The sequence below is a fragment of the Euprymna scolopes genome, chromosome 6 (assembly GCF_053919585.1).
Source record: "Euprymna scolopes isolate OS-2025 chromosome 6, ASM5391958v1, whole genome shotgun sequence".
Lineage (NCBI taxonomy): Eukaryota > Metazoa > Mollusca > Cephalopoda > Sepiida > Sepiolidae > Euprymna > Euprymna scolopes.
Genome location: NC_136487.1, coordinates 22,871,909 through 22,899,294, shown reverse-complemented (window position 1 = coordinate 22,899,294; position 27,386 = coordinate 22,871,909). Strand labels below are relative to the sequence as shown.

The 27,386-nt window shown below is 36.0% G+C and overlaps 1 protein-coding gene and 1 long non-coding RNA gene across 3 annotated transcripts in view; one reads left to right on the top strand and one right to left on the bottom strand.

Annotated features, from left to right (window-relative positions):
- Positions 1-252: 252 nt before the first annotated feature.
- LOC145277566 (protein-lysine N-methyltransferase SMYD4-like) overlaps positions 253-27,386 on the bottom strand; it is a 36,399-nt gene continuing 9,265 nt past the window's right edge. For both annotated transcript variants that reach the window (XM_080129051.1, XM_080129052.1), the window contains exons 2-5: positions 22,038-22,981; positions 7,741-8,254; positions 1,914-2,123; positions 253-1,299 (exon numbers count right to left, since the gene is read on the bottom strand). In XM_080129051.1, coding sequence (XP_079985177.1) covers positions 594-1,299; positions 1,914-2,123; positions 7,741-8,254; positions 22,038-22,806 — 2,199 coding nt within the window. In that variant the 5' untranslated portion in view covers positions 22,807-22,981 and the 3' untranslated portion in view covers positions 253-593. The remainder of the gene's footprint in view (positions 1,300-1,913; positions 2,124-7,740; positions 8,255-22,037; positions 22,982-27,386) is intronic.
- On the top strand, positions 15,045-26,035 carry LOC145277567 (uncharacterized). Its single transcript, XR_013868158.1, has 4 exons — positions 15,045-15,443; positions 16,839-16,993; positions 22,369-22,599; positions 25,426-26,035. It is a non-coding gene; the product is annotated as an uncharacterized LOC145277567 (long non-coding RNA).

Below are 27,386 nucleotides of genomic sequence, written 5' to 3'. Positions count from 1 at the left end.
TTTCAGAGGTTACTTGCAGAAATTCCTCTGGTGTTTTAAAGTTTAAAAAATTACTTCTGTAACATTTTACATGAAATCTGCATGTTTGTTTGTTAAGTTTTGTTTTTTGGGGTTTTTTAAAAAAAAAAAATATTTTAATAATACAAAAAAAGAATTTTATACTATTTTTCTAAAAAAAAAAAAAAAGAAAGAAATCAGTAAATATTTCATAAAGTAAATGTATTTTCTAATACAAAAAACAAATTCAAAACAGTGAAACAATAACATTTTATTTTATGCAAAAAATAATCAAATATTATTTTTATAAAATATATTTTTTAAAATAAAAATGTATACAAAACGTTTATGCATTTTCTTTTACACCAATTTGATTACTTATTTTTAACTAAAACATAATAGCCTGTTTATTAAGTGGAAAATTTTATATAAATACAAATTGTTTTATCTGACACCATTTGCTGCGAACTTAGAGTCACCTGTTCTTCTGATTCACCTTTATTTTTTTAATTTTTTTTTTCCGGATTAAAATTAATTTTTTATTACATCACCATTAAATATCTTAAAATCACTCCACCTATCTCCAAAAATATTGATCATTTCTTTTCTGTCTTTGAAGTTTTCTGTGTTATTTCTGCCTTCTCGCATATACTTCTGTGTCCTTTTTTCCAGGCAAACTTTTGACACTGGGTGGTGCAGTACCACGCTTTTTTACACCGGCCGCATGTTGAAAAGTTCTTCCCCTCTGGGGCTTTCTTCTTGCAGTTTGTACAGATGTTGGCATCGCTTCCTTCATATTGACACCGATGGCAGTTGCACCAAAAATGGAATGATCGATACAGCCAGGCTCGTCTTAGTTTCTGCTGCATGGACGTATCAATGTAAGTGATATTAATCTCTTCCCCTTTTCGAATCTTTCGGTTTGCCATGACCCAAATGCCAGGCCTCCCGAGCACTTCTCCATCTAATATATCGGCATTATTGTCGCATGAATGATTCGTGCAGGCATGGAGTGGAAAGAGACTGGCAAGAGAAGCATGGGGAGGTTTTTCTTTTAATATTTGTATCATCTGCATGACGTGGATGTCCATCTCGATATCCTGCAGGTTTGCCAGGAAGGTTTGATACGGTGACGTATATGGACTGAATGCTTGCAGGTTACATGTGGCCTGGTTATATCGACCCTCAAAATCCGTTTGTTTGAGCTCAAACTTGATTTTGTAATTGCTGAAAACATTCTGGATCAGACTGTAAAAAAGTGGGTTTTTCTGTACCGCCTTTGAACTTCCAAATGCGACAAACCTTTAAATACAAAGAAGGAAAAATGGAGATGAAAAAAAAATAGTATGAAATATTTGAACTCAGTAAACATACTCGATTCACAGTTATTTATAAACATCAAACTTTTTAGATGTGCATCCTTACATTTCTATCAGAAGTTCTGTTTGTTATTCTCTCTGTCATACTCAAGTTTGAAACATAATTTTCTTTTATTTGTTGAGCTTATGTTTAGAATAGAATAGAATCTTTTTGTCAGTCACACTGGAGTTTGAAACAGCCTTTTCTTTTGTCAGTTGGGGTTATGTTTGACATACGCTGCGTTTTTATCTGTCAAGCTTAAGTTTGAAATAGTCTATTTTTTCTGTCATGCTTGAAGTAATCTTTTTTGTTGGTCATGCTTAAGTTTGTAATATGTTCTTTTATCTGTCAAGCTTGCTTAAGTATGTAATAGTATCTTTAATTTGTCAAGCTCAATTCTGAAATAGCCTTTTCTATTACCTGTCAAGCTTAAGTTTGAAATAGTCTTTTCTATTATCTGTCAACCTTAAGTTTAAAGTAACTTTTTAATTGTTAAATATACAAATAGAAATTTAAAAAATATTAGAAATATTTGTTCTTATTAAATCCATATTTACCTTCTGTATGGTGCCATAGCAATTGCCCAGTGCAGTCTTGTAGGTTCTGTTAAGTTTTCTTCTTCCATTAGTTTCTGGGCGTGACTGATGATGGAGGCGAAGATGCGGGGAATAATCATGGGACTAAAATGGCCACCCCAAAATTCCTCAGTCATTCGATTATCTGGATTAGTTGCCATGCCATCTCCATCTCGAACATCATAAAGTAAACTAAACAAAGATAAATAAACAAATGTCAGAACACTATCAGATGACTTTACGTTGTATGTAAGACATCAAATTCATTGGAAAACCATTCAACCATGTACGAGCCTGTTATGGCCTTAGAAGGGTCACTAAAGAAAAAACATGGACATGGATATGGATTTAAAAAATAAAATTTATCGAAACAGAATATACAATGAGCAATAGTTGTAACACATTCCACTAAGACGTCATATTATGAAGTTTATAGGCCAAGAGTCTTACCTCTTGGTCTATTTCTATAGTTTGGAGGATTTCATCCTTAGTGCATGGATGATTCCCTACAACAGTCATAAATATAAAAACCGTTATCTATAGTGTAATACTATCAACATTGCCTACGACCTCCAAGTGTTGGGAAGTACAAAAAAAAGAGGAAAAGGGGTATAGCAAATGAAGAGGAAATAGGTTTATCGGTAGAACAAAGGCATAAGAAGTTCTTATGCATTAGCACACAAGAGAGCTGAGATGGGTTTGTAATCAAGGTGTGGCAGATGATGAGAACAAAAGCATCGGAATATATTTTTAGAATTTTAAGAATGACTAGGTTTTATGATAGTTGGGAGTGGTTTGCAACTGTCAATGACAGGTTTGAAGACGGTGTCCAATTGACAACAGTTGCCAGTTTGATGCAGTCAAAAGCAGACCATGGCTTTGACCAAGTCAGGAAAGTGTTGGTAGATCAAAATAACATCAATTGACAAATTCTGCCTCAACAGGAAAACTATGATGCAGACATTAACACTTAGAGGGTAGTTTCCCACAATGGTATCACACACAAAGCAAGAGTGCAGTTGGTATTTACAGGAATGGCCAAAGTCTGTGTTTTCCTTTGGAGTTGGTTTATTTTCATACTTGTGAACCCATGCCCCCCCCCCCAGCATTCGCCAATGCATAAAAGACGACAACAACAAGGCCAGAACCAGAGGAGAAGATAAAAGGAAAATCTACATTGGGGTTGGCAATTGTTGTCAAGCATGGTTTTGTCACAGTAGGTTTTCTCTTATTTGGCATCAAACTTTTTGCACTTTGCTAAGCTTATATGAAGGATGTTGTATAATTAGATGTGAGATCACGTGGTCATGGCCCTCTGTAATAAAGAAGGCCCAGGAACTGGATTTGGTCTATAGAATCTGGTCATGTGTTACAAGAAACAATCAGAAGTAGATAGTGCCTAATGACAGAACAGTTTTTGGATTTAGCAGAGAAGCCAATAGTTTAAATATATAACAAATGAAGGTTATTCTTTTACATACCTGAATAAGTTTTGTATGTTTTAACAGAATCTAAAGCTTTTATTTCGTTCGAAAAAGAACTTGTATCTAGCTATTAAAGTAAAAAAAAAAAAACATGTTGTATTCAAAGCATCAAAAATGGTTAAAAATTCGAAATAAAAAAAAACATGTTGTATTCAAAGCATCAAAAATGGTTAAAAATTCGAAATAAAAAAAATTTGATAAAAATCCACCAATAAATCTCAAGAAGTGTCACAGTAACAATTATTGAATGGATTTCTATCAATATTTTGTTTATTTTTTCGAATTTTGAACCATTTTTGACGCTCAAAAGACAAGTTTTTTTCATTTCAATTGCCTGTTTACTGTAGCAGCTCAACACAAGTTCTTTTTCGAACCAAATAAAAGCTTCAGATTCTGAAAACATAATGATTCACATAAAACTTATTCTAGAAGTGTAAGCCATGTTTAGTTTCAGAACAGTTTCCGATGGTTCGTTGTTCTACACAAGTCATGAGAAGTGACTGGTTTGCAGTAGACAGTTCCACAAAGCAAAAGATTCTTACCGTGTCGAGACAGAAAAAAAAAATATGCGAAATTGCTACAGAAAAGGTTTAATATTTATAGAGCAAATCTGGTTTCTGATTGGTTGGTAGCAGAACGTGAATTAATTTGATTCGTCAGTTCCTAGCAGCATCATTTATAAATAGAATCGCCTGACTGTGTGGGATCATACCCCATTATATTTCCAAAATATTGTAACACTTATCTAAGTAGGTAGAAGAGTAACTTATCTTGCTTTTAGTAACATTTATTTGTTATATATTTGTTTCTTTAACCATTTTTTTTTTCCGAGTCTCAGTTGATTATAAAACAAACTACATTTTTGTATATGTTTTGTATATGTATGCTTTAATATTTAATGTTTTAAATATTTCTGCATTAGTAACTTTGTTTATATTAACACTATTTGTTTTTATTTTTTAACTTATTGTCTGTTTTTTAGATAAACAAATTTATAAATCCATAATTCGCTCATACATGACACATCTGAACTGGTGCATCTACCACTAGTCTCTCTCTCTCTCTCTCAGACACCGTCTAAAAAGAGTCTCCAATCTAATAGGTCCCACACTGTCGGAGAAGCTTTAATCTCTATCCCATCGCCACGTTTCATCCCTGTGCTTGTTTAAAAAGTACTTTAATGGAATATACTCTAATGGACTCATAGCTCTTATACCCATTTGATATGCATGCATGACAAACAGCAGATTACCACCTCCTCACTGTTGAGGTCTCTAGATACTGGAAAGCCTTCTACTTTTATAATTTCTTTCCTCGGACTGCTAGACTTTAGAGAACCCTCCCTGTTTCCCTACTAACTTGCTGCAGTTTAAATGTAATATAAATAGACATCTCGCTGCTCAACTTCCCACAGTCTCCTGTTAGAAACAATCCAAATAGTAGCCTCCTACATTTTCCATTCCTTGTTTGAAGTAAAAATTAAAAAAAAAAAAAAAAATTGGGGAGTGGGATGATGTTGGGAGTCCGCTAAGATCAGCCAATCAATAAGTACAGTTTTATAAGATCTCACTCATTGGTTGGTTTTAATCATGTGACTAGATTAAAAAAATTGAAGTGATATAATCAGTTTCAGTTTAACATTAATTACACACTCTACAACACTTTACTGCAATAATTACACACTCTACAACATTAATTACACACTCTACAACATTAATTACACACTCTACAACAATAATTACACACTCTACAACATTAATTACACACTTTACTGCAATACGCACAACAAATATTTGAAGTTTGAGTCTCTTACTCATTTTGTTCAATTTTTCACCAAAATAATGACATCATCAATTTATTTGCAGACTCTTATCCTCATTGTTGTTGTTTCACCACGTTTCGGCCAACTCATCCTCTGGCCTTCTTCAGGTGGTTAACTGCGATGGGGTAGGAATGAAGAGTCTCTTAACTTTATCCCCAGTAATTACTGCCTTCCATAGTTGTTGTTGTTTCACTACGTTTTGGCCGACTAAACCTTAGGCTTGTTTTGGATAGGATTTAAATTGCCATCTTCAGACAATGTTCACCTAGAACCGCAGAGATTCAACACCTCTATCCACTGCACCATGGACTCTGAAGAAGCCCATAGGATGAGTTGGTCAAAACATAGTGAAACAACAACTATGAAGATGAGGATAAACAGTCTGCAATAAATACACAAATTATTTATCTCGAAAGATTCCAATAAAAATATATGATGGTGTGGTTCAATTATTGATTAAGCAGAGTTATCAGGAGTTGAGTGGTCCAATAACCAGCATATTCTCATTGAAGATAATTTGCTTCTCTTATTTTGTCTTTTAGTTTTCAGATTCTATAAGCGATGTTTTTGACAAAGTGGAAAAATTCATTTTCTGGGTCAAAATTTGTCCATCTAACACTTATTTTTATTTATTTATTGTTTTTTTTAATCTTGAAGTAGTATTTTTTTATTTCTTTTTTTTTTTAGCTCTTTACATGAAGTGGCTTTATGCCTTGTCTGGAGCAGTTTCCATTTTTTTTTTTTTTAATTCTGCTGATAACCACAAGGAACTCAGAGTTAAGGAAAAATTAAAGTATTTAAAAAAATAAATTGCCGTCATCATCTTAATGTATTAATATGCTTCAGCTGTCTATGAGAAAAGTAATTGAACAACATCGCCATCGCCACAAGAAAGACGTAAATAAACATTTTTAGCCATAAATACCAACAATTCTAAGAAGAAACATTGAGATGAATTATTTTACAGGAAGACACTTGCCTGCAAGAATGAGGTCATAGTTCAGACTATTTGCTATCATATTTTTAACCAGATTTTTGAGATGAGGATTGGTTATTCGTATTTGGATACTTCAGACTACTGTTCTAATCTTGAGTGTCATTTTCACGTTTCGGTCGATGTAACCTCCGACCTTTTTCAGATGTATAATGTCAAACTTGGGAATCTATATGTCAAACTCAGGAATTCATACTAGAACTCTCCACACAGACCCATAGCGCAGTGGTTGGAAAAAAAATCAATTGTGAAAGTAATCTTCTCTTGAAGGTTCAATTCTCAGTGTAGGCAATTGAAAAAAAAAAGTACAAATATGAATTACTTGGGACCTCTATCCAGTTATGGCTGTAGGCGGGGGGTCAGAAATTTAAGTGAGATTAAATTCCCTCGCCCCAAACAAATAATAAAAAAAAAATGAATGAGAATGAAACGAACGACACCTCCCTCCGACTCAAATGCACCATATTTATTTTTTAAACAAAAACAATAAGGTAATTACACAAAGATAAATAAATGAACAGAAAAGGTTGTTTTCTTTGTGAACGGTGACTGAGGTAATCAAATGTTTTTTATGTAAAGAAGAAAACCATTCTTTTTCTCGCTTACTTAGCAGAGAGATATACAAGGGTAAAAAGAGTCCATCAGGGTAACAAGTCCATCTCCATGTGGAGGAATTGTTGGGCGTATGCGTGTTTAACGTCCAAATGTGGACGGGTCAACATTGATGTTTACGCCATGCTCAAAAGGTCGACTGACTCGTTTGGGCGCAAAAATGCTCTTTTTATAGTTCCAGACACCATTAGATTCTGCTGATATTTTGGCGTTTTGGAAATTCGTTAAAAAGATTATATTCTTAATTTCTCATTGGCTGATAGTGTCATGTGATGGTGCTTCCAACTACGTCCGGCAAGAATTTGTTATTTTTACTTTTGTTATTTTGAGCAAAGCATGTGGGCGTATTTGATTTTGTGCCTTTGCTGAGAGATTGTTTTGTAATGAATAATGGTTTGTTATTTGCGCGCGCGCGTGTGTGTGTGTGACTGTACATGGCTGACAGAACGAGAGCATACTACCCCTATGAAGTAAAATGAAGGCTCCGTTTGAAATTCCGACCAGATTGCACTTCTACCAATATAGTCAAAAACATAGCACGGGATAAAAAACAAACATCTTAACAAGGCATGAGCTTAGTACTCTTAGGAGCTCTTCTCCAGATGTGACACCAATACTCTAAAGATGTATTTGGCTCTTGTATAGATAGAGGGTTGCATTGGAAGTGAGATATTTTCTGGAACATTCAAACAACAAAAAAAAATTAATTTTCAATGACGTCATAAAACAGCAAGTATGAAATGATATGTCATGAAAAGAACAGTTTTTTTTGTTTTTGTGTTTTTTACCTTTTGTTTTTTTGTTTCTTTTTTTTATTTTTTGAGATCCCTTTATCAAGGTATATAACAATTGATCAGTAACTTACAATTTAATGTTAAATAAATATTAAAAACTCACCTTGCTGCTGAGTTATTGCTTGGACAAAGCACCCGATGGTAGCCCTCGAAAGCTTCTTGTTTACACGCTTTACTGCAATACTTCTCACGAAAGCAATGTTCACAAGAAATGTTTGCTCTCTTTGGCCAATGATTATCCACCAGATCTTTGAGGTTGTCGCTCATGGTGTCGAATTTATCACCAAAATAATGCTGCGGTTCCATAAGAGAATAACCACAGTTGTCACAGGTCGGGTGGGCACTGATCGTGTCTGTGGCCTGTCCAATAACCAGTGGGCTGTCTTTGAAGATAACTCCATTCTCCTCTATGTCTTCCGTTGCAACGATGATTTTACCATACTGGGAGAAAGCCACTTTTACTGGGAACTCAGCACAAAGGGGGTCGTAAAGACGACGGACACGGATCTGTTGGAATGCAAAGGCTGATTCCAGATCTTCATTTTTTGAGATTTGAGTGGCTTTTCGAAGCCAGAATTCTGCCAGAACCGGAAGTTCCATTTTTTGTAGAATCAGTCCTACAAACAAAAGTGAATAAATTTATTGGCCTAATTTTCATGTTTATATCCTTGGTTTTCTTCACCAATGACTTTATATTTTTACTGGCATGCATTTGATCATCTATTTGTTTGTCTGTTAGCAACTTCATGAAATAACTACTCTTAGGACACTATAAAAATGTTATTTGTGATATATATTTGTTTAGGGAGGTTCTGATTATATTTGCAAAAATTTCTGGATTTAAGGGTTTTTCTTGTTTTTCTTATTAAGTTAATGACTATTATTATTGTAATCTTATGATTCACGATAATTAAACCGATGTAGATCCCACATGGTTGTAAGTTTATTCTTCAGACTCCAAAAGAATTACTTATGTTTTCATTGTTTTATTACTTACATTTTTCATTATCAAACTCGTTGGCATATCTCTAATGTTGAACAGATGTAGGTACATACTTATTATTGTAAGCAATTTTCAGTTGTTGTATTTGTCAACCAAGGGAGGTAATCGTATTTGCACTAATCGATGCTTGTTAAGATAGTCGACAAATCAATTTTTTAAAAATCTGTCGTTTTAAGCAAAAACAATATTACATACTTAATTGTCATGCCGAAAACAGTAATATATCCAAAAATTACGAAAAATCATTGAGTAGAAAGTTATTTATAGTTAAAAGTAATTTTCACGGAAAATTGAGCAAAATCGAATTTTTCTTAAATGTTATAAAGTAGGCAGTAGGAGGCTACATGTAAGGGGCATAACTCTGAAATGAATATTTTAGATTATGTGCGTCATGGTTGCAATATTTGTTGTCTATAGCGATAGACTTTTTTTTTTTTACTAAAAACACAACAGCAGTTGTTCTACTATATGAATTTTTGAAACTTTTGGATGTATTACTATTTTCGACATGACAGTTAAGTATGTAATATTGTTTTTGCTTAAAACGATATATTTTAAAAAATCGATTTGTCAACAAGTTTAACAAGCAGCAACTAATAGTTATTTTCATTTCATTGTATGAAGAACTAACTAAGCAATATAACTATTACAGCTGATTGTTTTCAATCTCTTATCAACACAAGAACATGTATTCTTGTAGAAGTTGTATAGCAGATTCATGTATAGCATTATAATCACGTTGACACACCAACTCCCATTAGATCACCAAAGTTAAGCAACGTTGAACCTAGTCAGTACAAAAATGGGTACCCATTGGGAATTTCCAGTCACATAGCACTTCTCCTTACCACTGGACTCAAGCAGAACCGATTCAGAAGAGATGTGGGTGAGGATTGCGCAACTCTTGTCTCACAATTACATCTGCAGCTACCCTTACAGGGGTGGCCATTGTCTCTTGAAACTAAATAGAAGCGTCACATATACCAGATCTACTTTGTTTGTCCGCGCAATATCTTGCATTATGTTGAGTTGTGAGTTGACTAAGCATATTTTTTTTTTTTTAATTCAATTTTCATCCCAAACAAGGCACAGTGCCACTTTGAAGCAGGGGGCTACTATCAGGGACTTAATTTGCAGGGACATTATGAAGGGAGATGAGTAGAAAGATGTTTGTTCACATTACACTTGAACTTCTGCATATCAATACAGTTGGGAAAGCAGAATCCCGGAAGGGAGTTCCAAAGACCTGCAGTTCTGGGGAAGAAACTATTGGAGTAAAAGGCTTTCTTGCACCTAGGGATCTCTACTGTAAAAGGTGAAACTTAGTGGCTTGTCGGGTTTGTCGGAGTAGTTACGTCGAGGAGGTACAAGTGTTTGCAGTTCATCAGAGCATTCACCATTAAAGTATTTGTAGAACAGGGAGAGGGATGCAATATCTCATTGATGGGACAGAGGCTGAAGTCTAGATGACAGTTCAGGACCTATCAGGTTGGCGACTCTCTTTTGAACCCTGTCCAGGAGCGAGAGACAAGCAGCAGATGCACCAGCCCAGATGTGACAACAGTACTCCATACATGTGCGAATGGTGGCCTTATAGAGGTACAGGATACTTTCAGGCGTAAGTAGTTTTCTAGCACGGTAGAGGGAGCCAACCTTCCTTGCAGCAGCCTTGGCAATGCTCTCAATGTATCTATTCCAGTTCATATTCCCTGTAAACTTTAGGCCGAGGAGTTTAAAAGAAGTACTTTCAGGCAATATGTTCTTGGCCATTGCTATTGGTGGTAGAGAAGGTTTCTTGTAGTTATTGAAGGAAACAAGCTTAGTCTTAGCAGCATTGAATGTGACCATCCATTTTTGTCCCCATTCCACTACAGATTGGAGGTCATCCTCTAGTGTTTCTGCCATTTCCTTGGATATGTGTTCATTTGTTTTCCCCTCATATCTGTTATAGAGAGTGGTGTCATCGGCAAATATACCCATCTCCGAAACAATTTTATCAGGGAGGTCATTTATGAGTATCAGGAATAATAGAGGTCCAAGGATAGACCCCTGAGGTACTCCCGCATTTATGCCATATTGTTTAGATGTACGACTGTCGAGGACAACTTGGATTTTTCTCTTACTTAAGAAGGATTTAATTACATTATGTATTCTTCCAGTGATTCCATATGATCTAATTTTCCTTAGAAGACCATTGTGCCATACCCTGTCAAAAGCCTTAGATATATCAAGGGCTACCGCTCTACCCTCCCCTGTTTTGTCCAATGAACGGTATATACGTTCAGAGACTACAGTTAAGATATCTGCTGTTGAACGGGCTTGCCTGAATCCATATTGTTTGTCAGTCAGGAGATTAGCAGCTGTTAGGTGCTGGACTAGGGCTTGATTAACTAAGGACTCAAATATTTTGGCGAAAAGCGGGAGGAGGCTAATGGGGTGATAATTTAGTGGGTCAGTTCTTTCACCAGAATTCTTGAAGACTGGTACGACAGAAGCGGTTTTCCAGCTGTTGGGAAAGCAAGATTCGTTATTTTAAAGTTTGGAGAGAACAGGAGCATTTTTTTTAATAGCACAGCCGGGATGAGATCTGGTCCACATACTTTTGAGGCGTCAAGGTTTTTTATAATACCATGTACCTGAGAAGGGGTGATTTTCAAATCGTCTAGTGTGGCGTCTGTTCACAAAGGAAAGTTAGGGAGGGAATGGTGTGCCGAGTCCAGTGTGAAGTTGGAGGCAAACCGATTGCAAGCAGATTAGCCTTGTCAGTTGCTGTGCAAGCAACCTCATGATTGTTTGATAGTGGGGGAATTGTTCACTGCCCATTATTTACTATGCTGTTGTAGATTTTCCAAAAATCACAGGTTCCTAATTTCTGTGCTTCGATACGTTTTCTGGTGGTTTCAGAGTAATCTGTCTTAGCTGTTGCTATCACTCTCTTACAATTATTTCTGGCTTCTGTTTGAGATGGACTTATGTCGGTTGAATCTACAGAACGCATGCTGCCTTTGACAAATGGCAGTTGCACAAGCAGAAGTAAACCATTGGGAGAGTGGGGCTTGCTATAGAATTTCCGTGTGGGAACATGTGCTTCAATTGCAGTTTTGAACCATTCAGTGGTCTCATTTACACACTGTTCCACTGGAAGAGAAAAGATATTTCCCCATGGTGCATCTCTGATGAGTTCCCTGATGGCTTTCCAGTCAGCCTTTTTGTAATACCTCCTTGTTTTGAGTAGTGAGTTTTCAGTTTTAGGGCGAGAATTTAGGGTGATTTCTACCATTATCACAGCATGATCAGTATTCACGAGTGGGCTGTGGGCATTTGTTGTACAATCATCGGGAACCGTTGTCAGAAAGAGATCTAGAAGTGAGGCATGTTGATCTTGCTGGTCTGGGAAACGTGTCGAAAATGTAACTGTCTGAGATAGGGAATGGGATATAGAGGAGCTATGTGTTGTGCTACCAGCTACGTCTGTAATTAGAGAATCCTAGCCAGTTACTGTGGTGGACATTGAAGTCACCAAATACATGTACTTGTGTGCTAGTATCGAGGGAGAGTGCTATATCTATGCTGTCAGAGACTTTGTTTATTAGGATACAGTCCTGAGTTGAGGGAGAGCGGTAGAGAAAATACAAGTAGCTAATATTATGTTGCATATTTAGTCTGAAGCACATAAAGGCCTGGTCCTCTGATTCTAGTTTTATTTCTCTAGTCAGGGGGAGGGTGTTACGAATATAGACTCCAAGCCTATGCATATATCTGTCCGAGTCCTTACGGCAGAGTGGGAGATAACCAGGCATGTTAAAGTGGTTAGTGGAAATGGAGGAGTGAAGTTTTGTTTCACTTAATGCTAAGATATCTGGGGTGTTTACAAGGAGATATGATTCAACATCATTTAAGTTAGTTCTAAACCCGTGGATATTCATAAATGCAAGCCTCAAGGGAGGAGGCAGGTAGGTTTTCTTTGAGTTTGGTCCTGGTTTAAACGTAACTTTTGCTTGAGTTGTCATTTCATTTTATTTAATTTAAAAGTTTCAGTTAGGGTGAGTGAGTGAGGGGGTGCTGGACAAGTGATTGTCCAGAATATCAGACATGCCATACAAGTAGACCATCAGCTGTCCTCACCCACAGGATTGTGGCCTCAGGAAAGCCCACCAGGGATGAGTGCAGGGTCCTTTTCCATGCGCGACATGGCACTACAACATCCCAATATTATACAACTGTTGATGGAGCAGCCGCTTTAAGCGCTACCAAAGAGTTAGGACACCTGTACTATCAGTCGGAAACAGCAGCCAGGATCTGTCAATCCGGCACCCTCAATCGAGCGGCGTTCATATATGCAATCATGCTGGCTTATGTAACGGTGTAGGTGACAGAACACTTCTGCATTGACTCAATTCCCAGTCAGAAAGTTAGCACCAAAAATGATGCAGTTCCCAACACGATTTCATGAGAAAAACATGTTCTATCCTGTTCTCGTTCTGTACCAGAAGTGGCAAAACATGGTAGGACTCCAGAATACCACATTCTGTTTTTAGCGGAAGCCAGCCTGCCTCACAATTCTCTTTTACATTTCAGTGTTCTCTTTGAATAAAGTTGATTTATAGTTTAGTAAAGAGGTTGGCATTGTCCTTGGAAGATAGTGACTCTTTTTCTTATTTAATATTCAATTCCAGTCAGATGCGTCCAGACATGACTGTCTCAACTATATTTTGTTGATCTTTTAAACCAACACCTTTCAGGTGAAAGCATTATTACATACTTACGTGTCTTATCAAAATTAGTATAAATTCCAAAAATTACAAAAAATAATCTTGTAAAAAAATAATTACAATAAAAAATAGAATTTATTGAATTTTATTGTATATCTTAATGTGGAAGAATTGTGCAATCAATTTAGTATGACAAACTGACTTATCTCCCTTGACTTGCTTTGAATTAAAAGTCTGCCATTTTTAATACATTTTTAAAGAAGTAATTGTGGATGACTTTTTATGATAGTACATCTTGCACATCTACTGCATGATTTTTTCATATTTTTTTAAATTTATACTAATTTCGACATGACACATTAGTACATAATATTTTCACCTGAAATGCGTTATACTTATTTTTCTACATGATCATTTTCCATGATATTTTAAATTTATACTAATTTCGACATGACATGTAAGTATGTAATAATTTTTTCATCTGAAATGCGTTTGTTTAAAAGATCAACAGTCTACACAAGCACCAAAATTTGTTTTTATGTTGAAACTATTTGGGGGCGGAGGGGGGGGGCGGTTGTGTCCAGTCATAAAATATGCTTAAATATGATATTTTAATCTATCCAGATTTTGCATATATTATTAGAGTCGCAATTCCTAAAAAGTATTTGAGTGCCATCAGCTAGAATCGAAACCAAAAGCTAAATTGTATCATTCAAAGCTGGTGACGTTACCACTGTACCAATGTGACATGCATATGAACTAATTAAAAATAAACTAAGATGAATGTACAAAATGTATAACGATTTTTCAATTTTGACCCTTTAAAAACTATTTTATGTGGCTAAAGACCCATAAAAGAACGGTCCATAAAAGAATCCAATCATTTGAGGTCCCTAGCGCTGCTCTGCGAATTTTAGTTTTGGAAGAGATAGTTTGAAAATATGGAGACAGACAGACAGACATAGTGAGTTTTATAAATTAGATTTTTAAGCTGAACTGAAATATCATGAACCTTCACATTTTTTTTTTTTTTTTTTTTTTTAGAATGAATTCTGAAGGTATTCACTTCGATCATTTATACAATAAGCAGAATATATATCATCTCGGAATATGATATTAAAAAAGGGTTATTTTTTCTTTAACATTATTTTCCTTTAACATTGTTTTTCTTTTAGATTTCAAGTTGATTTGTAAATAAACTATGTCCTATTCATATATTTTATGAAGATTTTATACTTACAGGACCATCTAAACTAAATTTAACTTTTCCCCCTACCTTTAACTTGGTCTTTTCAAGATCAAGGTCGATAGGCATCTCTTGTCTTTGAGATAATCATCTTTCGTTTTTGTTAGTTATTTACATTAAGTGGCTTTATGTAGCGATTTCTATAAAAAAATTTAACAAAAACAGAAAGAAAAAAAAAAAATACATAGCTAGCTGTGTCTGGGGCTGTGTACTGTGATCCGGCCGATGTGGCAGTTCTAGAAAGAACAACATCATTACAGCCGAGCCACTGACTTTGACATTGAAAACACTTGAATCTAACACGGTGACAGCCGCAAGCACATGACTTTACATATAGACTTAAGAACATTCACATTATATTAACTTTTTTCTCTTCCCTCCTAACGAGATATTTATTCAACACATTGACTCTCTCACGTTTTTCCTCATCCAAACTTCAGGACATTGAGGCCCTCAGAATCATACAGTATCAAGTGCCATATATAAGGAAAACGAGTTATGTGTTCTTCAAATTCTCAACTACACAAAGTGCAGGTCAGAGATACAGAATGTATTCACCAACATGGTCAAAATTCAATGTTTATGAAAATGACTTTCGTCTCTACGTCCCATCACCTCTGCTGTAAAAAGATGAACTAGCTGATGTAGAGGCTCTGCTTACCTTTATACTCCCCGCATATGCCTCTTATCTCCATAGTGTTCTAGATGAACAAAAAGCTCTTCGTCAAGACATGGAAGAAAACCGGACTTCAGAGGCAACTGCAGCTGTCAGTGATGAATCTGCTAACACTGATGATCCGGATATATTGAGACCAACATCAGTGCAGAATGACTAAGAAGCAATTGTAAGTGCAGTAAAGCTTTTTCTTTCTTTAACTTTATTAAACTTTATCTCTATGTTTACAGGCAATAACACATTTCATTGTCACTGTTGTCACAATAATCATCCTTACATCACAGCTATCATCATTGTTGAAATAAACAGGAGATAATATGATAGCTTAGGTGTTATACTTCATTTTAAAACAAACCCCAAACGAATATCTATTAGTTCCCGAGATACACAGGTCATAAAATTTCAAAACTTTGCACCTGTTTTCTGATGTTTTTTAAAAGTGGCACCTACTACCGTATGATTCTGGGGGCCCTCATATTATCCTCTGCTACTAACCCTTTCCTTTCTCTCCTGCCTTTCTCCCCCGGATTCATGAAAGCTATCTATCAACCTTCAAAGCTCAAATGCTTGTAGATCGGCAACCAATACACTTTCCTAATTCCTTTTGTTTACATGTTAACAAAGATGGCCAATAAAGTAGTTTTAAGTATTAGAAATGAGCTTTATCCTCTGTACGTTGGTAAACAATCTATTGTATAGTTAATATCCGGATTGTCAAATCTTAGTATATAAAATGTCAATGCTAAAAGTCAAAGTAGAACATACATCTTTCATTAACCCTACCATTACATCGAGTAGCAATACAAACCTTTTTTAATCTGCTAATCTTTCTGTAGATTTGTTTTATTTTATTTTATTTTTTTTTTACACAGGCATTACATTATCAAGGCCAAGAGGCCACTCGAGGATAATGGTTAAAGAGTGTAGAATAGAAATTGGACAATATAGTAATCATTAGTAATGGAAATTCGGTAAATTTGTTAACTTATATGGAACGGCTCATCAAGAACTTGTTTACGTTAGACTTGAAGACAACCATATTGTAGTCAGCCAGAAAGCAGGAAAATGGAAGACAATTCTACAGGTGTGCAGTTCTAAGAAAGAAGCTTTGTTCATGGAATCTACGTTTTGATTTAGGCACAGATAAAGAGTGGGGGGAATTATTGGTAGTGTTTTCAGCTAGACGAGTGTTTCTTGTGAAAGTTTGGCGGTGGGGGGGCATACACTGAAGCTCAGTCGAATACTTTCCATGAAAATAACGATACATCAGAGACAAACTCACAACATCTCTTCTGTGAGATAGAGGTTGCAGGGAAGAGAAAAGGAAATCTCCTACGAGGCTACAAAGTCTATTTTGAACTCTATAAAGGCAGGACAAGTCCTTTCTAGCAGCTCCTGTTGTCAGTTTGAAATTTTATTCAAGACCACTAACTAAAGTTCAATTTTTATTTATAACTTTTATTAACGAAATACTTCTAATATATTTTTTTTTTTTTTAATGTATATTTATATTTAAAAAAAAAATGAAAATTAGTTTCGTTTATTTAATTTTTTTCACTAACAGAAGTTCTACACTCAATGGATATAAAGGCAGATTGGGTTAAGACTTGCTAATGATTTCAACTATGATGGCTTAGCTATCAACAGTGGATATTCTCAGAAAATTATTCACACACGAGTAAGCATTAGAGAAGATTGTAGCTGCATCATGTGGAAAAGGTAAGATGAGATAACTTCTTATTCAAATAAATATGTTAAGTGCAAAATTTATGCAGATAAACATTGCTTATAAATTTCTACAAATAACATTGCTTACAAACTTTTACATATAACATTGCTTACAAATTTAAAAAAAAAAAAACACAAATAAACCAAGAACCCCATCCTCCAACGTAGACCCCTACTACCATGTCTCCTTCTCCAACATCAGGGGTCTATGTTCCAACCTTCCAGAGGTTGAAACCCAATTACAGGAGACGAAACTGGACATATTCTTTCTAAGTGAAACTGGAATAGGGCCGACCACTTCCCTAGACGAATTCATAATTAAAGGATACTCTAACTTAACATCTAAATCTGACCCCCAAGATCGCCGTTGGCATGGAATATGTGCCTACATTAAAGATGGCTTCCCAAGTGGTAGGGATATCTCCAGTGAAGACCGTAATTTACCTTATATGTGCTTCCGGGTTGCATTTGCTTACACCACTGCATTTATATTTGCCCTCTATCGCCCCCACAACAGCGGAATTATTATCTTTAAGAGCATATCTGAGAAAATTGACCACATCCTGTCCGCTCATCCTTCAGTTAACATCCACATTTGTGGTAACTTCAATTTCCACAATGTGGAATGGCTGACCCACTCAAATAAGACAGATGATGAGGGGAGGTTCTGTCATGATTTTGCCATTGCCTATGACCTCACCCAGATTGTTCATGAACCCACCCGTGTGCCCGATACTTCCAGTCAGTACGCTAGCCTTCTAGACCTTTTTCTTACAACTTCGTCTGAGCTATGTTCATGTTCCGTTCTGTCCTCTCTGGGATCTTCCGACCACTCGGTTGTATCAGTTAAGATAAAAAAAAAATGCAATAAGTCTTCAGACGTACCTCTCCATCGTGCAGTATATCGATACTCTACAGCTGACTGGGATAGCTACCGTACATTTATATCTGATCTAACCCTACATTCCATGTTTAAAAAGGATGTGTCCTCCATAGTATCAGACCTGACCGAATGGTTAATTATAGGCATAGACAGATTCATACCATCCAAAAAATTCCAACAAAAACCTAACAGCCAGCCATGGTTCTCCCTAGAATGTGCTGCTGCCATCGCACACAGAAATCACTTTTTCCATAGCTACCAACGTAATAGATGTATTGAGACTAAAGCTGCTTTCAGGACTGCCAGCAACCACTGTAAAAGAGTAATAAAAAATGCAAGAGAGCTATATACTCAGCCCGTTAAATCCAAAGTTGCTGAACAGCGGCTTGGTTCCCACCAGTTTTGGCAAATAGCAAACAGGATCCTGAACAGAAGCGTGTGTTCTATCCCAACCATCATCAATGGACCTGGGGTCATCTCGTCAGCATCAGACAAGGCCAAACTATTTGCCAAGAACTTTGCAGCTAATTCTACCCAACACGATGAAGGTCATCATCTCCTCATATTTCCTCCTATAACAGACAACACGCTATTGCAACATACAAATATCTGTGCATGAGGTCGCTAAGCTAATCAAGAACCTGGATTCCAGTAAAGCAACTGGCCCTGACAGCATTCCAATTATAGTGCTGAAAAAGCTTCAACCAGAACTTGCTCCCATACTTACAAAACTGTTTAAGCATTGCCTTAAAGAGAAGTGCTTCCCAACACCCTGGAAAACCTCATCAGTATGTCCTGTATTTAAGAACTCAGATGATAAGTCATCCCCCTCTTATGAGTAAGCTGCTGGAATCCATATTAAATAAAGAAGTAGTCAACCACCTCAGCAGAAATAACCTTCTTAGTGACATGCAATATGGTTTCCGTTCTGACATATCTACAGCAGATGTGCTAACGGTTATATCTCATAGGATTAGTAAATCTCTTGACAAAGGCTTCCTCTCTAGGGCAATTGCTCTTGACATATCAAAAGCCTTCGATAATGTATGGCATAAGGGCCTACATCACAAGATTTCCAGCTACGGCATAACTGGAAATGTTTTCTTGATCATTAAATCATTTCTCTCTGATAGGCTCATAAGAGTAGTGGTTAATGGGCAGAAATCAGAGGCCCTCTGTATTAATGCTGGAATCATCCAGGGGTCCATCCTGGACTCATAAGAGTAGTGGTTGATGGGCAGAAATCAGAGGCTGGAGTCCCTCAGGAGTCTATCCTGGGCCCAACTCTCTTCCTGATATACATCAATGATCTTCCAAAACACATACTTAAGTCATTCGTTGACATCTATGCTGATGACACGACCATCTATGGCAACACATCAAAGGCCGTAAATGACAAAGTTCTTTCTGATTCTCTCTCCTCTGATCTTGAGCGCGTGGTACAGTGGGGGAAGAGATGGCTGGTTACTTTTAATGCATCTAAAACCAAGCTCCTATCTTTACATCATCAACGCTCTGATCCCCATCTGGCATCAATTGAAATGGATGGCTCTCGACTAAGGGAAGATCCATGCTTTGATAATCTTCTGGGCTTGACCTTTACTCCTGACCTGAAATGACGCATGTACATCAAGTCTATTGCCAAGGTCGCTGGAAAAATGGTCGGATCCTTCTACCGCTCCAGAAGATATCTCACTGCTGATACAATTCTCTACTTATATAAAAGCCAAGTACGTCCAAGTACTGATTCCACATCTGGGCAGGAGCTGCGAAAAATACTCTATCCTGCCTTGACAGAGTACAAAATAGGCTTCGTGGCTTAGTGGGGGATGCCCTTTTCTCTTCCCTGCAACCTCTCTCCCACAGAATTTATCATTACTTCCATCGTAGGTGCTCGTCTGAGCTCCAATCCCTGGTCCCCCCCCTCGCCGATCTTTCACGAAAAACACCCGTCTAGCTGGAGCCACTGTCAAAGATTTTCCACACTCTTTATCTGTGCCAAAACCAAAACGTAGATTCCATGAACAAAGCTTCTTTCTTAGAAGTGCATGCCTATGGAACTCTCTTCCGTCTATTTGCTTCCCATCCGACTACAACTTGGATGTCTTTAAGTCCAACATAAACAAATTCTTGATGAACCGCCCTCATAAGTAGACACTTTATCAAATCTCAACATTAACATACTGTACACGCAATAACCCTCATCCCCGAGTGGCTTCCGGGCCTTGATAAGTGGTGACCACCTTGTAAAAAAAAAAATTTCTACATATAAACATTGCTTCAAAATTTTTACATATAACATTGCTTAAAAATATATGCATATAAAATTGCATGCAAAATTCTACATATAAAATTGCTTACAACTTTCTGCATATAAAATTGCTTACAACTTTCTGCATATAAAATTGCTTACAACTTTCTGCATATAAAATTGCTTACAACTTTCTGCATATAAAATTGCTTACAACTTTCTGCATATAAAATTGCTTACAACTTTCTGCATATAAAATTGCTTACAACTTTCTGCATATAAAATTGCTTACAACTTTCTGCATATAAAATTGCTTACAACTTTCTGCATATAAAATTGCTTACAACTTTCTGCATATAAAATTGCTTACAACTTTCTGCATATAAAATTGCTTACAACTTTCTGCATATAAAATTGCTTACAACTTTCTGCATATAAAATTGCTTACAACTTTCTGCATATAAAATTGCTTACAACTTTCTGCATATAAAATTGCTTACAACTTTCTGCATATAAAATTGCTTACAACTTTCTGCATATAAAATTGCTTACAACTTTCTGCATATAAAATTGCTTACAACTTTCTGCATATAAAATTGCTTACAACTTTCTGCATATAAAATTGCTTACAACTTTCTGCATATAAAATTGCTTTCAAATTTGTGCATATAAAATTGCTTCCAAAATTCTATATATAAAATTACTTCCAAAATTCTGCATATGAATTGCTTCCAAAATTCTGCATATAAATGGCTTCCAAAATTCTGCATATAAATGGCTTCCAAAATTCTGCATATAAATGGCTTCCAAAATTCTGCATATAAATTGCTTCTAAAATTCTATATGTAAAATTGCTTCCAAAATTCTATATGTAAAATTGCTTACATAATTCTAGACATAACAGTGCTTAAAATTTCTAAATATAACATTACTTAAAAATTACTGGATTTAACATTGTTTACAAACTTCTACATTTAACATTGCTTGCAAATTTCTACATTTAACATTGCTTGCAAATTTCTACATTTAACATTGCTTGCAAACTTCTACATTTAACATTGCTTGCAAACTTCTACATTTAACATTGCTTGCAGACTTCTACATTTAACATTGCTTGCAGACTTCTACATTTAACATTGCTTGCAGACTTCTACATTTAACATTGCTTGCAGACTTCTACATTTAACATTGCTTGCAGACTTCTACATTTAACATTGCTTGCAGACTTCTACATTTAACATTGCTTGCAAACTTTTAGATTTAACATTGCTTGCAAAATTCTAGATTTAACATTGCTTGCAAAATTCTAGATTTTAACATTGCTTACAAATTAAGTAGAAATCTTTAAAAAACATACAAAAGTAAAAATAAAAATGATTCCTATTATTTGGATTCTCTGGACTTCTATTCTCATCTTGAATGTTATTTTCATGTTTCAATCAGTGTAACCGCTCACCTTTCTGTAATGATTCATGTTGAACTCAAAAATCTGCACAGAATTTAGAACAAAATCCTTTATTTCATCTACATGAGTAGCATGCTTTCGTTCCATCAGCCATGAGTGGATAGAAGTAATTCACAACTCTATCTTGAATGTCGCCCACATTGAGGATTGAACCCTCATCCTCCAATTGAATTTTACTAAGTACTATATCCACACCACCACCAGTCCACAAAATTTTCAAGTTCAACAAGCTACACCAATAGAAGATCAGAGATTATATCAACTGAAACACTGTGAAAATGAAACTCAAGATGAGAACTGTAGTTTGAAGTATTCAAATAATACGAATAATCAATCCTCATCTAAAAAATTCAGAACCGTAAAAGCAAAAGTGACTTTTTTTTATTATTACATTCTGGGGTGCTTATTGTGTAAATGGTCCATTCTTTTTACTTACCACCCATTTTCCAAATTTCATGATTTCTTAACGTCTTTGGTATGAGCCAGAGTTGTTGAAGAGCATCCAAGTCTTTCTCCAGTTCAAAACACAGCCTTGCTTTCATCAACCTGAAATTATGGTTATGCATGTCCAATGCTATCGCCATTTCATAATAGTGCAATGCCTCCTCCACTTTGCCCTGCAAGCGACGCTTCTGACCCTGAATCGCTAGATTAGCCGAATTCTTCAATTGCGGTGGAAGGTAAGCCAAACGCGGGTCGACTTCGTTTTCATTAATCTCAGAGACAATCTTGTAATTCACCTCCAGAATTTCCTTCTCGTTTTTCAGCAAAACATCATCGCCAGGGTAGATGTCTTGATTACAAAACTTAATCGGATTAATTTCTTCTTCTTTGATGTCTGCTTCTTGGCTCTCATAAGAATCGAGGATCTCTTTTTGAATGTGCTTTAAATCAGCGATGATATCTTTGTTTCCGGGATCAAGCTTCAGCCCCTCCTTGTAGTAAGCAAGGGCCTCTTCATACTTGGCATGCTTCGTGGCAATCTTTCCGGCCCACACGTAAGTATTTGTGTCTTTTGAACCTTTTGTGAGCGCTTCCCTGATGTCAAATTGTGCTGCTAAATAATTTCGCAAATAATATTGGCATTTTGCTCGTTGTACGTAGTTTTTTGGATTTACAATCGGATTCGTAAGCAACGAGTCATATTTTTCTATGGCTTCTTCATATTTTTTCTCCTTCATATCTTGCTCAGCATGTTCTTCCATTATTGTTTTGGTATTTAAAACCAAATGATCTTTTACAATGGTATTTAAGTGTAAGATGTAAGGTTTCTTTTTGAATGCTGTCTTTGTGGCTATCTATTCATTTGGTCTGCTTCAGTTTCAACTTCTTCCTTTAATCGAGTTTTATTTTAACTCTTTTTTCCCTGATATGGCAGTCCTGTAAAAAAGGAAGAAAAGAAAAGTATTAAATGAATGAATCAAAATAGATACATCTACAATACAATGCGATACTATCGGCATATGTGTTGGGATGTGGGGAAGAAAGAGAAAAAGAAGACAAATGAAAGGAGAAATGGGTCTACTAGCAGAACAATGGAGCGGAAGTTGTTCACCAGGGTAAACAAAGGAAGCTGAATGGGATTGTTAGTCATAGTGTGGTGAATAAAAGACCAGACATAAAAATAAATATATTTAGAGTTGTGGATGGTTTTAGGTGTGGCCGTGAATTTTGCAACAATCTTTACAACAGTTAGGAACAGTTTGTGGCAGTTAAGTTGACGACAGTTGCCAATTGGGCACAGTCAAGGAGAGTTGCAAGTTTGACTCAACAGAAAACAGCTTGTGGTTTGGACCAGCTCGGAAAAGCTTTAGGAGATCGAGATGAGATGAATTGATCAACTGACGGCAAAGAGGCCTTGACAGACTTTTCCCACGATGGTATCACATACGTAGCGAGAGTTCAACTAATATTTACAAAAAAGTGTTGAAGTCTGTTTATTTTTGTTTCTCTTTTTATTTTATTTTATTTTACTTGATAATCATGCGTTGCTCCAACAAAATCATCAAGCAGTTTTGTTTAAGATTAACATCTTATCTTGACAATGTACCTGAATCCAATTGAAATTTAAATCCAAAAAGAATAGTTTATATTTATTACTTCCAATTATGGCAAGATATGGCACAAGGCCAAAAGGGGGAGAGAAACAGTTCTCCTGAAAGGTCACTCTAGTATCAGGTACAAAAATAGCTGAAAATGGACCCATCGGTATTCACTGGTAGGAGTGTCTTGGGCGATCGGCAATAAACTAATCCTTTCTTGAAAGAGGAGGTAATGCCTGGGAGGATACACCTAGCACTAAACGAAATTATACCTTATTTCTGACAAAGAAACGTTTAGTGGTTCAAGTCAGAACTTAGATTGACGAAATGATCCCAAGAACGGATCTTTCTTTAATTGCAAACAGTTAAGGATACGGTCAGCTGAAAATATCTTTCTCGTTTAGAAGAATTGGAGTAGTGTGCTGTTAAAGAACGGCAGTAAATCTAAGACAAACTCTTCAGTAGAAAAATAATTAATCATAGTTATCATCATATTATATGAATTAGAAGATTTTATTGCTGGCATCGGTTTCCCTGATATTTCCTAGTCAGAATTATTTTTAGAAAGAAATCGGATACTTATGTGAAGAACCACATGAAGATTTCAAACATCCTAAGTAAAAGTGATTTTTGTGGAACAGAACTGGGTTCGAACTTGGGACACCCAGCATCTACATCGTCATTACATTTCATTAACCACTAAACCACCATCACCTGCCACTTAATTATAATTCATTACTATAGTTAACTTGTAGTTATTGACAAAAACTGTTATATTATTGATTAACTGGAGCCAAAAAGAATTAGAGAAATTCTTTAAAAGGAGACTTTTTGGGATAATGCAAAGCTCGACATTTTAGGTGGAGCTTATATAGAAGAAATAAAAAACGGGCTTCAAAATGCCTAAGTATAAAGAGTATATTTATCCTGCTTCCCTTATTGATGTAATCTTCCTATTGAATCAACGGTTAAATTTATATGCATTCGTATATATTTTTATACTGTCGTTGTTTTTACATTTTTTCTATTATATATAGTTTAGGAAGTTTTGAGATAAGGATTGATAATTTTCGATTATTCAGACTACTGTTCTCATCTAGAATCTTATTCTCACAATATTTCAGCTGATGTAACCTCCAACCTTCTTCGGATTTATCATCGAATTTGAGAAACTGTATAGAATTTAAAATGAAATCCTTTATTTAATCCACGTGAGTAACTTGCTCTTGATCTTTCAGCGAAGACTGGGTAGAAATCTAAGTAATTTGTAATTGTGTTATGATGGCTGCCCCCTTTGTTGGAATTGGGATTTCCCCACATTAAAGACCTATCTTGTGTCTGACTTGTCCTCATGGGGAGGCAAGTAAATTATGACAATTATGCTGTTGCATTGAAACAATGCGCCAACCGACTTTGGTGATTCTGATTTATTTATAATGTCATGAATCGCCAAGATCTAATGTGATGATGGCATGTGTCCACAAACGAAAGGTTGACAGATGCTGAGTTAAAAATTGAAAACCAATGACAGCAAGGCTTGTCAAACTTAATACAATACAACAATTAAATGTTGTTCTCTCTTTCTTTCTGTCTTTCTTTTTATGTGTATTCTCGTTTTTTTTTTGTTTTTTTTGTCACAAAGAGGGAGAATGCAGCACTTTGCATTTCTTCTTAAAACAGCCAGCTCTCGAGTTACATTTTTCCAAATGCTGTAAAAATGAATTTTAGTTATATATTTTTTATGCAAAAATTGTTATTCACTTTATTACAATTATTGACCAGATTTCAGACAATGGTCCTCCGGTATGATATCCCAAATAAGTCCAGATAATTCATTCTATGGAGAGAATTAGTGATGCACAAGATGCCAGGCAAACAAAACCGTACAACAGTAGCATCACCCATTCAGATGGCACAAGGCTATTGCTTTCAATGCTCTTAGACAACATGAGTCTAAGTGTTATAAGCAATGATATTGCCTGTGTTCGAACTCTGGGATCTGGTGGCCCATGCCAGGATGATAAGAGCCTTCCAATTTTTCCTATGGTACAGACACCAAGATACTCCCCTCAACCAACAATAGTGCTACAATGGTGGTGTGATTAGGATACATCAATAGCATAGTCAGGGAGATCTCTGTTGTATAATAGAACCACACTTGGTGCCTTAGATGAAAATTTGACCCAGAGACAAAATAAATATCATTATTCCACAATCGTCCACCCACGGAACATTCTACTATATGGCCACAACTCTGGAAATCATTCATGAAAGAAATTAAAAAAATATGTCCACCTCAAGGAAAGCCACGTAAACCCAGTACAATCCCCACACACATCCACAGAAGGAAAAAAAGCCCGACAAAGTTAAGGTAGGCGACAATTTTCTTTTATTCTCCTTTTACTCTGATGAAATTTGTTGCTAAAATAATTTGTAAAAATCATTGGTGGATAGAAATATTTGTAAAAATGTATCGTATGTACATATATCATGGTGTGTAGGTATATATATATCCTGTCCTCATTCACCTTTCTCTCTCCTTCTTTTCCTCCGACTCAAACTTTTGTATGTCAGCATCATAGCATTTCACTTCATTTCAAGATCCATTATTGGGCAATGTCCGAGGCATCTCTCTGGTCCACATCTGAACATGCCTCACTCAGGAGAGTTCATGAGGATGTTTGAAATGGTCTGTACATTGGCGCCATAGAGACACCTAGCATCCTGCACATAGTTCCACATGTGCAGGTTGTCCCATATTTTGGCAACCTTCACTTGGGCCTGGTTGAGTATTACCGACTCTTTTTGAGGAAGTTCAGAGCCTGCTAGGAGACCTTCTTTTGGTGCCAGAAGAACTTCATTGTTGTCATCTTTGACAGACTCCTTCCACTAATGTAGGTAGAAGGTAAACGTCTGTGATAGTGACAAAACCCTTGTGGGATGGTAGTCACTGCAGCATCTCCTTATGTCCATGTAGGGGATGGCAGTTTTCATTGCTCTAATTGTGCTATTGCCTCTCAGCAACTCTCTGGTGGAGCAATTCCGGACAGTTTGGTTGATTTTAGGTTGCCGGTAATCATCCTGCATCCCTTGTTGAGCTCGACATTGACATTTGCAGCACAAGCAAAATGAGCCCATGCCACTATACAGTCTTCTTAAATCAAGCAGCACAGCCCTAAAGCTGACAGGAAGAGTGTCTGTGCTTCAGCTTCCCAAGAGCTGTTAGCCAGGTGACACGTAGCAAACCTTCCCATGGTGTCTCTCTTAATCTTTTGAGAGACAGATTGCTGCACCATGTTCATTTTGACAAAAAAAAAAAGAAAGAAAATATCTAGTGTTAGTAAAAGGGTAAATCTTCAGCCCCCGAAATGTCCCAATTTTTTTTTGCCTGTGAATGCAATTTATTCATTCATTTCTTTCCATTGTAGTTAATCTGGCTTCAGGATTCTGGACTTGAAATAAAAGTTGTGCCTGAGACATGTATACTGTATGTAGACAATAATGCTTGTATATATTGAAACGAATTTATAATATATATATATACTGTATTTTTCTTATAGATTTCTATGGATCTCTGATGAGTTGTTTGGTTGATCTACACCATTCAACAAAACATGTGTAAGACGTACCAATAAAATATAAATATATTTGTGGTATTGAAATTGTTTACTAACAAGATATATATATATAAAATACTTTTAATGTTTTTGAAATTTTTTATATTTTTATAAATTAAAAAAAAA